This window comes from Mustela nigripes, chromosome 18 (genome assembly GCF_022355385.1).
Source record: "Mustela nigripes isolate SB6536 chromosome 18, MUSNIG.SB6536, whole genome shotgun sequence".
In the NCBI taxonomy this organism is placed as follows: domain Eukaryota; kingdom Metazoa; phylum Chordata; class Mammalia; order Carnivora; family Mustelidae; genus Mustela; species Mustela nigripes.
Window position 1 is genome coordinate 35,344,400 of NC_081574.1, and position 13,153 is coordinate 35,357,552.

The window sequence follows — 13,153 nt, forward strand, 5'->3', positions numbered from 1 at the left end:
TTTTTTTTTTTTTTTTTTTAATTTTTTATTTTTATAAACATATATTTTTATCCCCAGGGGTACAGGTCTGTGAATCACCAGGTTTACACTTACTTAACATTTTAATTTTGAAATTAATAAGCACAGAGATACCTTAAAATAAATGCAGAAGTTTAATCTTATTTACTTATTTTATGTATGTCATTTCATAGTGAAAAATTTTATTTATATGCTGAGAGGGAGGGGCAAGATGGTGGAGAAGTAGGAGACTCTGTTTCAACTGGTCCCCTAACATGAGCTAAATATCTACCAGTATACTCTGAACACTCATGAAATGAGCCTGAGATGTAAGATTATATACTTGTGGATCTCTATGGGGGTAGAAGACACCAGTGGACAGGAAAAGCAGAGTGGGAATGCTCCGATTGATATTGGAGGATAAGCAGAATGTAATACCCCAATACGAAAGTGCCCTGTGATTGGGGACCAGGATTAACTTGGAGTTGGTTAAAAGCACTCAAAAAAAGCAAAAGATCTTACAGGGCAACTGGTGGAATACAGCGTTCACAGGCAGGGGTCTAAGTCCATGGTCCCAGCATGGTCACTGACAGTGACAACCTGTGGCAGAGCCAGTGGGGCCCCCAGTCCGTGGTCCCTGAGCCTGCTGATTTCCACTACTTGCACCACCTCTCAGGACTGGGCACAATCCCACCTGTGCCTGAGAGAACCCAGTGCAAACTCCAGTCCATATCCCTCGGCCCATAGCCTTCCATGACCTGTGCAGCTGTGGGATCTGAGTGCACCTGGTGTGGGCCTGGACTCCAGAGAGTAGTCTCAGCAAAGGCAACCACCAGAAGTGGGCTCCCTGGATCACTATCTCTTGCGGTATTCGTGGCATGGGGGTGCAGAGACAAGCAGGGCCTTGTGTGACAACTGGGACATGGCTGGGGGAGCACGCCTCCTGTGAGAGGTTCAGTGGAGCTTGCAGAGGGGGAGTCTGTGTGTTCTGGACCATCCAGAGGGGTGCAGACTGAGGTTTCTCTCTGAGGTAGAGGTCTGGGTGCAGACAGATTCTTTGTTCTGACCCTCTGAAAAGCCACAAAAAGCCATCAAAGAACAACAACAAAAAAAACCTCTAGAGAACAAAAGCCTGAAAAACCAGTTTGCATAGAGCCCAAGCCCCTTGAGAGGGGGCAGGGCTACTCAATTGAAGCAAGATTGACTGGAAAACAACAGAACAGGCCTCTCCTTGAGAAGTCAAAAGAACAAGAGGACATCCATCACAGGGTCCCCATAAAACTGTAGAACCCCAACAGCAGGAGAAAACAATATATTAAGCTCCTGATATTGCTCCAAAACCTGTATATTTCATAGATACAACCTTTTTCTTTCTTTTCCTTCCTTACTTCCTTCCTTTCTTTTTCTCCTTTTCTCTTTCTTTTTTTTTAATTAGTTCTCAATGATTCTTGTTCTTTTAATTTTTTTAACCTACTTACTATTACAGCTACATAAATCATAATAAAACATACTTTATAATAACTTTTTAACTTGAAATTTTTTCATACATATACCAGGGTTTCTTATTCTTTAACAAAAATAACAATATATACCCAGGAAGAACCAAAATAAATTTCCTTCTCCACATCAAGGATTTATAACCACCCTCCCATCTTATTCTTCTGTTAGTATTTCTCTGTACTTGTTTTCATTCTGGTTATTATATAAATCTTATACTTGGGATGCATTTTGGCTGGGTTTTTAAATTTTTCTTGTCGTTTACTTTTGTCGGTCTTTTTGTTTGTTCATTCTTGTTTATGTACCATGTAAACCTTACTTCTGGGACTCATTTTGGTTGGATTTTCTCTCTTTTTTCCTCCCTTTCTCTCTGTTTTTTCTCTTTTCTTTCTTTTTGGTGGTGACATCTGAATGCTCTGAAACTTTCCATGGTGCACCTTGCCCGGATCGTGGTTGATATATTCAGCTATACATCCCCTCAACTACCTCTCACCAAAATGACTAGGAGGAGGAACACCCAACAGAGGAAAAAATCACAGACTGTGCCCTCTGCCAGAGAACTATAGGATATGGACATAAACAGTATGTCGGAAAGGGAATTCAGGATAACAATCATCCAGGCAATGGCTAGGTTGGAGAAAACCATTAGTGACAACATAGAATCTCTAATGGCAGAAGTGAAAGCTGATCTGGCATAAGTTAAAAAACGTTATCAATGAGATCCAGTCTAATCTAAATACTCTAACAGCTAGGGTAACTGAGGCAGAAGATAGAATTAGTGATCTAGAAGACCAATGGATAAGAAGGATCAGGAGGATGCCTGGAAAAAACAGCTTAGAAACCACAAAAACAGAATTAGGGAAATAAATGATGCCATGAAACATTCCAGTGTCAAAATTATTGGAATCCCTGAGGGGGTGGAGAAAGAAAGAAGACTAGAAGATATAGTTGAACAAATTCTGGATGAAAATTTCCCCAGTCTGGGGAATGGAACAAGTGTTTGTGTTCTAGAGGGAGAAAGGACACCCCCCACCCAAGATCAACAAGTCTAGAAAGACTCTAGACACTTGATTGTGAAATTCAGGTATCATAATTTTAACAAGAAGTCCTAAGGGCAGTTAGGGGGAAGATATTCCTTAAGTTCAGAGAGAAGTTCAATCAGAATAATGACCTGTCCATGGAAACCTGGCAAGCCAGAAAGGGCTGGCAAGACATATTCAAGGCACTATATGAGAAAATCATGCAGTCAAGAATATTTTATCCAGCAAGGTTGACATTTAAAATGGGAGGGAGAGATAAAGAGCTTCCAAGACCAGCAAGGTTTAAAAGATGTGGCCACCAACCCAGCACTATAAGAAATATTAAGGGTGGGGGTTCTATAAAAGAAGAAAGAACTCAAGAGTCTCAGAACAGAAATTTACGGAGATAATCTATAGAAACAAAGACTTCACAGGCAACATGATGTCAATAAAAACTATTCCTTCAATAAGCACTTTCAACAAGAATGGCCTAAAGGCTCCCATAAAACCACACAGGGCTTGCAGATTGGATAAAATCATAGGACCAGTCCATATGCTGTGTACAACAGACATATTTGGAATGTAAAGATACATCCATATGAAATGAAGGTATGGAGAAGAATCTTTCATATCAGTGGGCCTCAAAACAAAGCTGAAGAAGCAATTATCATATCAGATAAATTAGATTTTAAGCTGAAGACCATAGTCAGAGATACAGAAAGACACTACATCATATTTTTTAAAAGATTTTATTTATTTGACAGAAAGAGAGATCACAAGCAGGCAGAGAGGCAGGCAGAGAGGGGGTGGGGGGAAGCAGGCTCTCCACTGAGCAGAGATCCCAACATCGGGCTCGATCCCAGGACCCTGAGACCACGACCTGAGCTGAAGGCAGAGGCTTAACCCACTGAGCCACCCAGGTGCCCCAACACTACATCATTCTTTTTTTTTTAATTTATTTTTTATTTTCAGCATAACACTATTCATTATTTTTGCACCACACCCAGTGCTCCATGCAATCCGTGCCCTCTATAATACCCACCACCTGGTACCCCGACCTCCCACCCCCCGCCCCTTCAAAATCTTCAGGTTGTTTTTGAGAGTCCATAGTCTCTCATGGTTCACCTCCCCTTCCAATTTCCCCCAACTCCCTTTTCCTCTCTAACTCCCCATGTCCTCCATGCTATTTGTTATGCTCCACAAATAAGTGAAACCATATGATAATTGACTCTTTCTACTTGACTTATTTCACTCAGCATAATCTCTTCCAGTCCCATCCATGTTGCTAATATTCTCAACAAGATCCTAGCAAACAGGATCCAACAGCACATTTAAAAGATTATCCACCATATCAGGGAGATCATATGATAGTTGTCTCTCTGCTTGACTTATTTCGCTAAGCATGATATGCTCTAGTTCCATCCATGTTGTCGCAAATGTCAAGATTTCATTTCTTTTGATGGCTGCATAGTATTCCATTGTGTATATATACCTGATATGAGGAAGTGGTGATGCAACATGGGGGCTTAAGTGGGTAGGAGAAGAATAAATGAAACAAGATGGGATTGGGAGGGAGACAAACCATAAGTGACTCTTAATCTTACAAAACAAACTGAGGGTTGCTGGGGGGAGGGGGTTTGGGAGAAGGGGGTGGGATTATGGACATTGGGGAGGGTATGTGTTTTGGTGAGTGCTGTGAAGTATGTAAACCTGGTGATTCACAGACCTGTACCCCTGGGGATAAAAATATATGTTTATAAAAAATAAAAAATTAATAATAATAATAAAAAAAGATTATCCACCATGACCAGGTGGGATTCATCCCTGGGCTACAAGGATGGTTCAACATTCGCAAATCAATCAATGTGATACCCAACTTTTGTAACACTACATTATTCTTAAAGGGTATATCCAACCAGAAGATTTAACAATTATAAATATTTATGCCCCCAATATGGGAGCAGCCAACTACATCAGTCAACTGCTAACCAAAATAAAGAGTCATATTGATATTAACACATTAATTGTAGGGGATCTTAACATACCACTCTCAGTAATACACAGATCATCCAAGCAGAAAATAAAGAAACAAAAGCTTCGAATGTCACATTGGACCAGATGGACCTCATAGATATATACAAAACATTCCACCCTAAAACAACAGAATACTCATTCTTCTCAAGTTCACATGGAACCTTCTCCAGAATAGACCACATACTGGGTCACAAATCAGGACTCAACCAATACCAAAAGACTGAGATTATTCCCTGCATATTCTCAGATCACAATGCTTTGAAACCACAAGAAAAAGTTTGGAAGGAATTGAAACAGGGAGTCTAAAGACCACCTTGCTTAAGAAGGCTTGGATCAACCAGGAGATCAAAGAAGAACTTAAACAATTCATGGAAACCAATGAGAATGAAGACACATCAGTCCAAACCTATGGGATATCACATAGAGGGTTCTAAGGGGGAAATACATAGCCATCCAAGCCTCACTCAAAAAAATTGAAAAATACTGAATACACCAGCTCTCTTTACAGCTCAAAGAACTGGAAAACCAACAACAAATTAAGCCAGCACCAGGCACAAGAAGGGAAATAATCAAGATTAGAGCAGAGATCAATGAATTAGAAACTAGAGATACTGTAGAACACATCAACAAAACTAGAAGTTGGTTCTTGCAAAGAATCAATAAGATCAATAAACCACTGTCCAAACTAATTCAAAAGAAAAAAGAGGACCCAAATTAATAAAATTATGAATGAAAGGAGAGAGATCATGACTAACACCAAGGAAATAGAGAAAATGATCAGAAATTATTATCAACAGCTACATGCCAATAAGTTAAACAACCTACAAGAAATGCATGCATTCCTGGAAACCTCTAAACTTCCAAGAATGAAACAGGAAGAAATAGAGAACCTGAACAGACCAATACCTCATAATGAGATCGAAGGAGTGATCAAAAACTTGCCAAAAAACAAGAGCCCAAGACCTGATGGATTCCCTGGGGAAATATACCAAACAGTCAAAGAAGAATTAATACTTATTCTTCTGAAGCTGTTTCAAAAAACAGGAACAGAAGGAAAAATTCCAGACTCTTTTTATGAGGCCAGCATTACCCTGATCTCCAAACCATGCAAAGTCCCCATTAAAAAGGAGAATTTCAGACCAATATATCTGATGAATATGAATACAATTGATTCTCAACAAGATCCTAGCTAATAGGATCCAGCTGTACATTAAAAAGATTATCCACCATGAGCAGGTGGGATTTTTCCCTGGGATGTAAAGATGGTTCAACATTCACAAATCAATGTGATAGAAGTAATCGAACAAATCAATAAGGGAAGAGAAAAAAAATAAATTGTACTCTAAATTGTTACAGAAAAAGCATTTGACAAAATCCAACATCCATTCCTCATGAAAACTCCTCAAAGTATAGGGATTGAGGGAACATTCCTCATCTTCATAATACCTATGTATGAAAAACCCACAGCTAAAAATATCATTCTCAATGAGGAAAAGCTGACAGCCTTCCTTTTGAGATCAGAAACATGACAAGGATATCCATTTTCCCACTGTTGTTCAACATAGTACTAGAAGTCTCAGCAATAGCAATCAGACAACAGCAACAACAACAATAATAAAAGGTATTCAAATTGGCAAAGAAGAAGTCAAATACTCTCTTCACAGATGACATGATACTTTATATGGAGAATCCAAATGACTCTACCCCCAAACTACTAGAACTCACAGCAAGGATCTGTACTCAAGGAACTAGAGAACCCTCATGAAAGAAAGTGAAGAAGACACAAAAATATGGAAAAGCATTCCAGACTAATGGATCAAAAGAATAAACTTTGTTAAAATGTCTATACTGCCCAGAGCAATCTATACTTTCAATGTCATCCTGATCAAATTCCAAAAGCATTTTTCAAAGTGCTGGAACAAACAATCCTAAAATTAATGTGGAACCAGAAAAGACCCTGAATTGCTAAGGAAATGTTGAAAAAGAAAAACAAAGCTGGGATCATCATTTTGCCTGATTTCAAGCTTTACTACAAAGCTGTTATCACCAAGACAGCATGGTACTGGCACAAAACAGACACATAGACCAGTGGAACAGAGTAGAGAATCCAGATATGGACCCACAACTCTATGGTTAACTAATCTTTGACAAAGCAGGAAAAAATATCCAGTAGAAAAAAAAAAACAGTCTCTTCAATAGATGGTGCTGGGAAAATTAGACAGTTATGTATAGAAGAATGAAATTCGACCATTCTCTTACACCATATACAAAGATAAACTTGAAACAGATAAAAGACCTCAACATGAAGCAAGAATCTATCAAAATCCTAGAGAACAGGCAGTAACATCTTCGACATCAGCCACAGCAGCTTCTTTTAAGATACGTCTCCAAAGGAAAAGGAAACAAAAGTAAAAATCAAGTTTGGGGACTTCATCAAGATTAAAATTTCTTCACAGCAAAGGAAACAGTCAACAAAACAAAAAGGCAATCCATGGAATGGGAGAAGATATTCACAAATGATACTACAGATAAAGAGCTGATATCCAAGATCTATAAAGAACTCCTCAACAGATAATCACGTCAAAAAATGGGCAGAAGACATGAATAGACACTTCTCCAAAGAAGACATATACAAATGGCTAACAGACACATGAAAATATGTTCATCATCATTAGCCATCAGGGGAGATTCAAATCAAAACCACATTGAGATACCATCTTACACCAGTTAGAACGGAAAAAAAAATAACAGGACAGGAAACAATAAGTGTTGGAGAGGATGTGGAGAAAGGGGAACCCTCTTACACTGTTGAGGGGAATGCAAGTTGGTGTAGCCACTTTGGAAAACAGTGTGGAGATTCCTTAAGAAATTAAAAATAGAGTTACCCTATGACCCATCAGGCAATTGCACTACTGGGTATTTACCCCAAAGATACAGATGTAGTGAAAAGAAGTGACATCTGTACCCCAAATGTTCATAACAGCAATGGCCACAGTCACCAAATAGTGGAAAGAACCAAGATGCCCTTCAACAGATGAATGGATAAAGAAGATATGGTCCATATATACAGTGGGGTATTACACAGCCATCAGAAAGGATGAATACCCAACTTTTTTGGGTCCATGTTGAAACGTGGATGGGACTGGAGTAGACTATGCTGAGTAACATAAGTCAAGCAGAGAGAGTTAATTATCCTATGGCTTCACTTACTTGTGGAACATAAGGAATAACATGTAGGACATTAGGAGAAGAAGAGGAAAAGTGAAGTGGGGGAAATCAGAGGTGGAGAGGAAGCATGAGAGACTGTGGACTCAGAGAAACAAACTGAGGGTTTTGGATGCAAGGGGGGGATCAGGGGATGGGTGAGCCTGGTGGTGGGTATTAAGAAGGGCACGTACTGCATGAAGCACTGGGTGTGGCGCATAAACAATGAATCTTGGCACACTGGAAAAATAAAATAAAAAAAAAAATATGGCTCCTGGGTAACTCAGTCATTAAGCATCTGTCTTCAGCTCAGGTCATGATTCCAGGGTCCTGGGATAAAGCTCTGCATTGGGTTCCCTGCTGGGTGGGAAGCCTGCTTCTCCCTCTCTCACTCCCCCTGCTTGTGTTCCCTCTCTTGTTATTTCTCTCACTGTCAAATAAATACATAAAAATTAAAAAAAAATAAATAAATAAAATAACATAAAGTATATGCTGGACATAGGGATATATTAATAAAAAAAGAAAAATTTTATTTAAAAATCCAAAAACTAAGTAAAATAAAAATGGAAACTAAATGGTAGTAGGCAAAGAAAACAAATTTGTATCCAGTGGAACAGTATCAATAATTTATAATCTATAACTTTGTTTTGAGACTTAATAAAAATAATTTGTGCTGATACTTAAAACAGATAATTAAACAATGGAAAGCAAAAGATAAGGTCAATAACTATAACTATAGAGAGTAAAAAACAAAACATGAAAATGTACTTATCCTCTTTGTTAACAGCCTCTAGAAAGCTAAAGACATGGAATAGGTATTTTATACATTCTAAATCCAATCAAATTAAAAATTATAAATTGAATACTGATAAATATTATAAATCCAGAATAATTCCTATAATGTTGACTGTATCTTACACTGATTTTCTTTCAGGAAAAATAATTTTAAAAGAACCAATACTATAAATTTTAAGATATAAAACTTAAATACAAAAGTAACAGCAGATTTGTATTAGCAGATTAAGATAGATAAGCCATTGGGAAGAAACAAAGAAATTTTGCATGAGGATACATATCCGACTGGAATCCTCTTCATAGGAACAATCTGACAATTCGCTAACATTTCAACAGGTTTTTTTAAGTGTACTCTCTATAAAACATTATACAGCTATAAATTTTAATTATTAAGAAAATGAGGAAGAACAAAATATGTTCATAATTACAAGTCAATTATACATTTATTGGCATAAGAAAAGAATTAGTATTTTTCATTCAAACATGTTATTAATTCATAAGTTGTGGATTTTGAGAATAAAATCAACAGATGTAGTACAGTTTAACAGTGTTTTAATTAGCTCCACTGATTTTCTTTATTTTTAAATTTATTTTTATGATTATGTTAAATTAGCTAACACAGAGTATATCATTAGTTTTTGATGTAGTGTTCAATGATTCATAAGTTTTGTATAACACCCAGTGCTCATCACAGCACCTGTCTTCCTTAATACCCATTACCTAGTTACCCCATTCATCCACCCTCCTCCCTTCTGTAACCCTCAGTTTGTTTACTACAGTCCAGAGTCTTTCATGGTTTGTCTCCCTCTCTGATTTCTTCCCATTCAGTTTTCCATCCCTTCCCCTATGGTCCTCTGGTCTATTCCTTATGTTCCACATATGAGTGAAACCATATGATAATTGTCTTTCTCTGCTGGATTTATTTCACTTAGCATAATCCCCTCCAGTTCCATCCATGTTGATGCAAATGGCAGACATTTATCATCCCAATTATTTCCTTTATATTGGTTAGCTATTCCTTGGTAAGTTCAGTTTAAAAGTAACTAGACTCTCGGTTCTCTCCCCAGTAAGATAAACTTTAATTTGAATTACCCACAAAAATAATATTTAATTTAGAACTACAAAAAGAAAACTTACTCCATTTCCTCTGCATTTTGTAACAGCATTACATTTGTTTCCTGCCAAATGAACTTCTTTGCAGGTTTTATTTATACAGTACTAAAATAAAACAAAGATATTTCATAGTCACATATTTGAAGCAATATGAGAAAAGGATTATTTGTTATATACACATAAGTGATGCTCGAATTGAGACATTTTATTCCATATTACTCTGATTCTGATACAAAGATTCTAGCATTTCAATAAAAAATCTAAACAATAGAAAAAAGAAAAATTACTGAAGGTGTTTGCCTTGATGTAATTTTTAAAATAATGTAATATAATTTGGGTTTTGATACTTAGAATTTGGAATTGAATTGAAAATCTCCATCAGGAAAATTTTCTACATTATGTTAATGTTCTATTATAAATAATTAGCTAGATTAATATTAATGATTTGTCCCCTCAAAAATTAGAACAAAATTTATTAATTTTGTTTGAGTTTCAGATATGTTAGTATTTTGGATTATGAATATTTGTTAAATATTGATAAGAATAATTTGTCAACAAAAATATTTTAACTATATTTGTATCCATTGTAAAACCCTTGTTATGTCAAAATGGGTAATCTAGTGGTAATTGGCCACCTGTATATATAACTTTTGCCTCATTTACCTTTCAAAATTTTTTTAACTGTCCTCTTGGCTTACTTTTTTTTTGTTTTATTTTAAAAAGTCACATAAATTATAAATAATACATTGAAAATATGAAGATAATAAGAATAAAAATTGGATTTTTGAAATTAGTTCCTGAAAATTAACATACACCCAATACTTAAAAGATGTTGCATATTCCAGCCTACATTTACCTCCTCTTTTCAACATAATTTTGGAAATTCTAGCCAAAGAAATTTGGTGATAAAAATAAATAAGAGGCATACAAACTGTATAGAAAGAAGTAAAATTATCTGTTTGCAGATGACATAATCTTATATATAGTAAATCCTAAAGACTCTCTACACACAAATAAGCTTTTCAAAACTAATTGGCAAATTCAGTAAAGTTTCAGGATAACATACAAAAAATAAACATACAAAAAATAAACTCATTTCTTTACACTAGCAATAAACATTGTGAAAAATTAAGAAAACAATTCAATTTGAAACAGTATTAATTATTATTAACCGACTAAACCAAGCAGGCAAGTGATGTGAAGGTATAAATATATAGAAAGATACCCTGTGTACATGGACTGAAAGACATTGTTAAGATGCTAATTCTAAAGACATTTTTTTCAGAAATAGAAAACCCATCTAAGATGGAATTTCAAGGGACATCAAATAGCCAAAACAGCCTAAAAACAAAACAAAGTGGGAGAAATTACACTTCTTGCTATCACAACCTTCTAAAAAGCTACAGCAATGAAAACAGTAGTCTTGGCATAAATTCAGAAATAAAGATGAATGGAATATATTAGCCAAGAAATAAATCCTTGCATATATGGTCAAATAATTTTGCTGCCAAGACCATTCAATGACAAAACATAATCTTTTCAACAAATGATCCTGGAAAATTGGATATCCATATGAAAAGAATGAAATTAGATCTTACACCATATGCAAAAATTAACTCAAAAAAATTCAAGACCTAAAGAGCCAAATAATAAAACTCTTAGAAAACATAGGGGAAAGCTTCAGAACATTAATTTGGAAATGATTTTTTCAATATGACACCCAGTGATAAGGAACAAAAGAAAGAACAGGTACATTGGACTTCAAAAAAATTAAAAGGACTTTCATGTGCCATAGGACACTATCAAGAGACTGAGAAGGAAATCCATAGAATGGGAGAGAATATTAACAAATCATGATCTGGTAAGGGATTTTCCAACATATATGTAGGATTCTTTAAACTCAACAATTACAAAAACCAATACTAAATTAAAAATGGACAAAAGACTTAAATAGACATTTCTCCAAAGAAGATATAGGGATAGCCAACAAGCTTGTGAAAAAAAGTTCTACATTACTAATTGTTAGGAAAATGAAAATTAAAAACTCAATAAAATATCACTTCCTATCTGTTAAGATGGTTATTATCCAAACAAAACAAAACAAAGTAAGTGTTAGTAAAGAAGTAGTTCAAATTGGAACCCTTGTGAATTACCAGTGGGAATGTAGAATTGTGCAGCCACTGTGAAAACAGAATGACCATTTCTTAAAAACAAAACAAAACAGGGCAAGGAGCAAAATGGTGGAGGAGTAGCAGACCTAAATATCCCCACATCCCAGGAGTTGAGCTAGATAGTTATCAAACCATTCTGAACACTTACAAACTCAACAGGAGATCAAAGAGGAGCAGCAATTCTAGTAACAGAAAAGCAACAGCTTTCTGGAAGGAAGGATGTACAGAAAAATGAATCTGAGGCAATATACAGGATGAGAGACCATGGGGGGAGGGAACAGCTTCTGGCAAGCAGTAGAGTGGCAGAGCACAAAATCAGAACTTTTGGAAGTCTGCTCCATGAGGGACATAACTCCAGAGGTTAAGCAGGGGTGGGGTGGGGGCGTGGAACACTCATGGGGACAGTGAGGTCTTAGAGGACTCTCAGGGTCATAGAAAGACCAGGGGTGCCTGAGTGTGGCAGAGCTGCCAGGTGTCAGAGCAGGGAAGCTGACTGCAAAGATGGAGCCAAGGAGTGGGCTCACAGCTCGGGGTTACCTTAAACCATGATCCAAGGCACAATTGGCCCACTAATCTTCAAGCAGAGACCCCACAAGTGGCAGATCTAGGAAGAACCATCCCCTTCCTCCTCTGGGAGGAGTGGCATGGGTGCACACTGCAGGAATCTGCTGGGTTTGGAGACTCCAAACAGGGCCATGCACTAGAGATAGAAACACTTGGTCACAGGCCAGGTGAGCAAAGAGTGTTGCCAGAGACCAGCGAGACAGGAATGATTGATTGCTTTTCTCTGCTGAGACTGCACTGAGGAGTGGGGACCCGTTCTCTTGGCTCCTATGGGGCTGAAGATTGGGAGGTCCCCATTTTCATTTCCACCCTTCAAAGCTGTACAGAAAGTGTTCAGGCAACAAAAGTTCCTGAGAGCAAAACTAAGATTAAGAGCATCCAGCCAAGACCAAGTTTACTGATCAATGAGAACTGTGGAACTCCAGAGCTAGGGGAATGCAACACATAGGATGCATGACGTTTCCCCTTGATTCTTTAGTCTTTCAAAGTTAATTTTTTTTTAATTTTATTTTTTTCTTATTCTATTTTTAAAATTTTTCCTCTTTCTGATTTTAACCTTTTAAAACTATTTTATCTTATCAATACCTTTTAAAAAATTTAAAATTTTCATTGTCATAGTCCTATTCTATTCCTTCATTGTATTTAGCCTTATTTTTTGTATACATATAGGTTTTTCTTTCTTTAAAATTTTGGGATACGGTTTCTTCTAACATACAAAAATATACCCTAAATCTAGTGCTTGGCTTTGTTATAGTCTCC

The 13,153-nt window shown here is 36.6% G+C and overlaps 1 protein-coding gene across 1 annotated transcript in view; it reads right to left on the reverse strand.

Annotated features, from left to right (window-relative positions):
* The window catches only part of ADAM18 (ADAM metallopeptidase domain 18), a 174,847-nt gene that overhangs the window by 35,198 nt on the left and 126,496 nt on the right, over positions 1-13,153 (reverse strand). Inside the window, exon 19 of the mRNA XM_059384219.1 lies at positions 9,684-9,764. Coding sequence (XP_059240202.1) covers positions 9,684-9,764 — 81 coding nt within the window. The remainder of the gene's footprint in view (positions 1-9,683; positions 9,765-13,153) is intronic.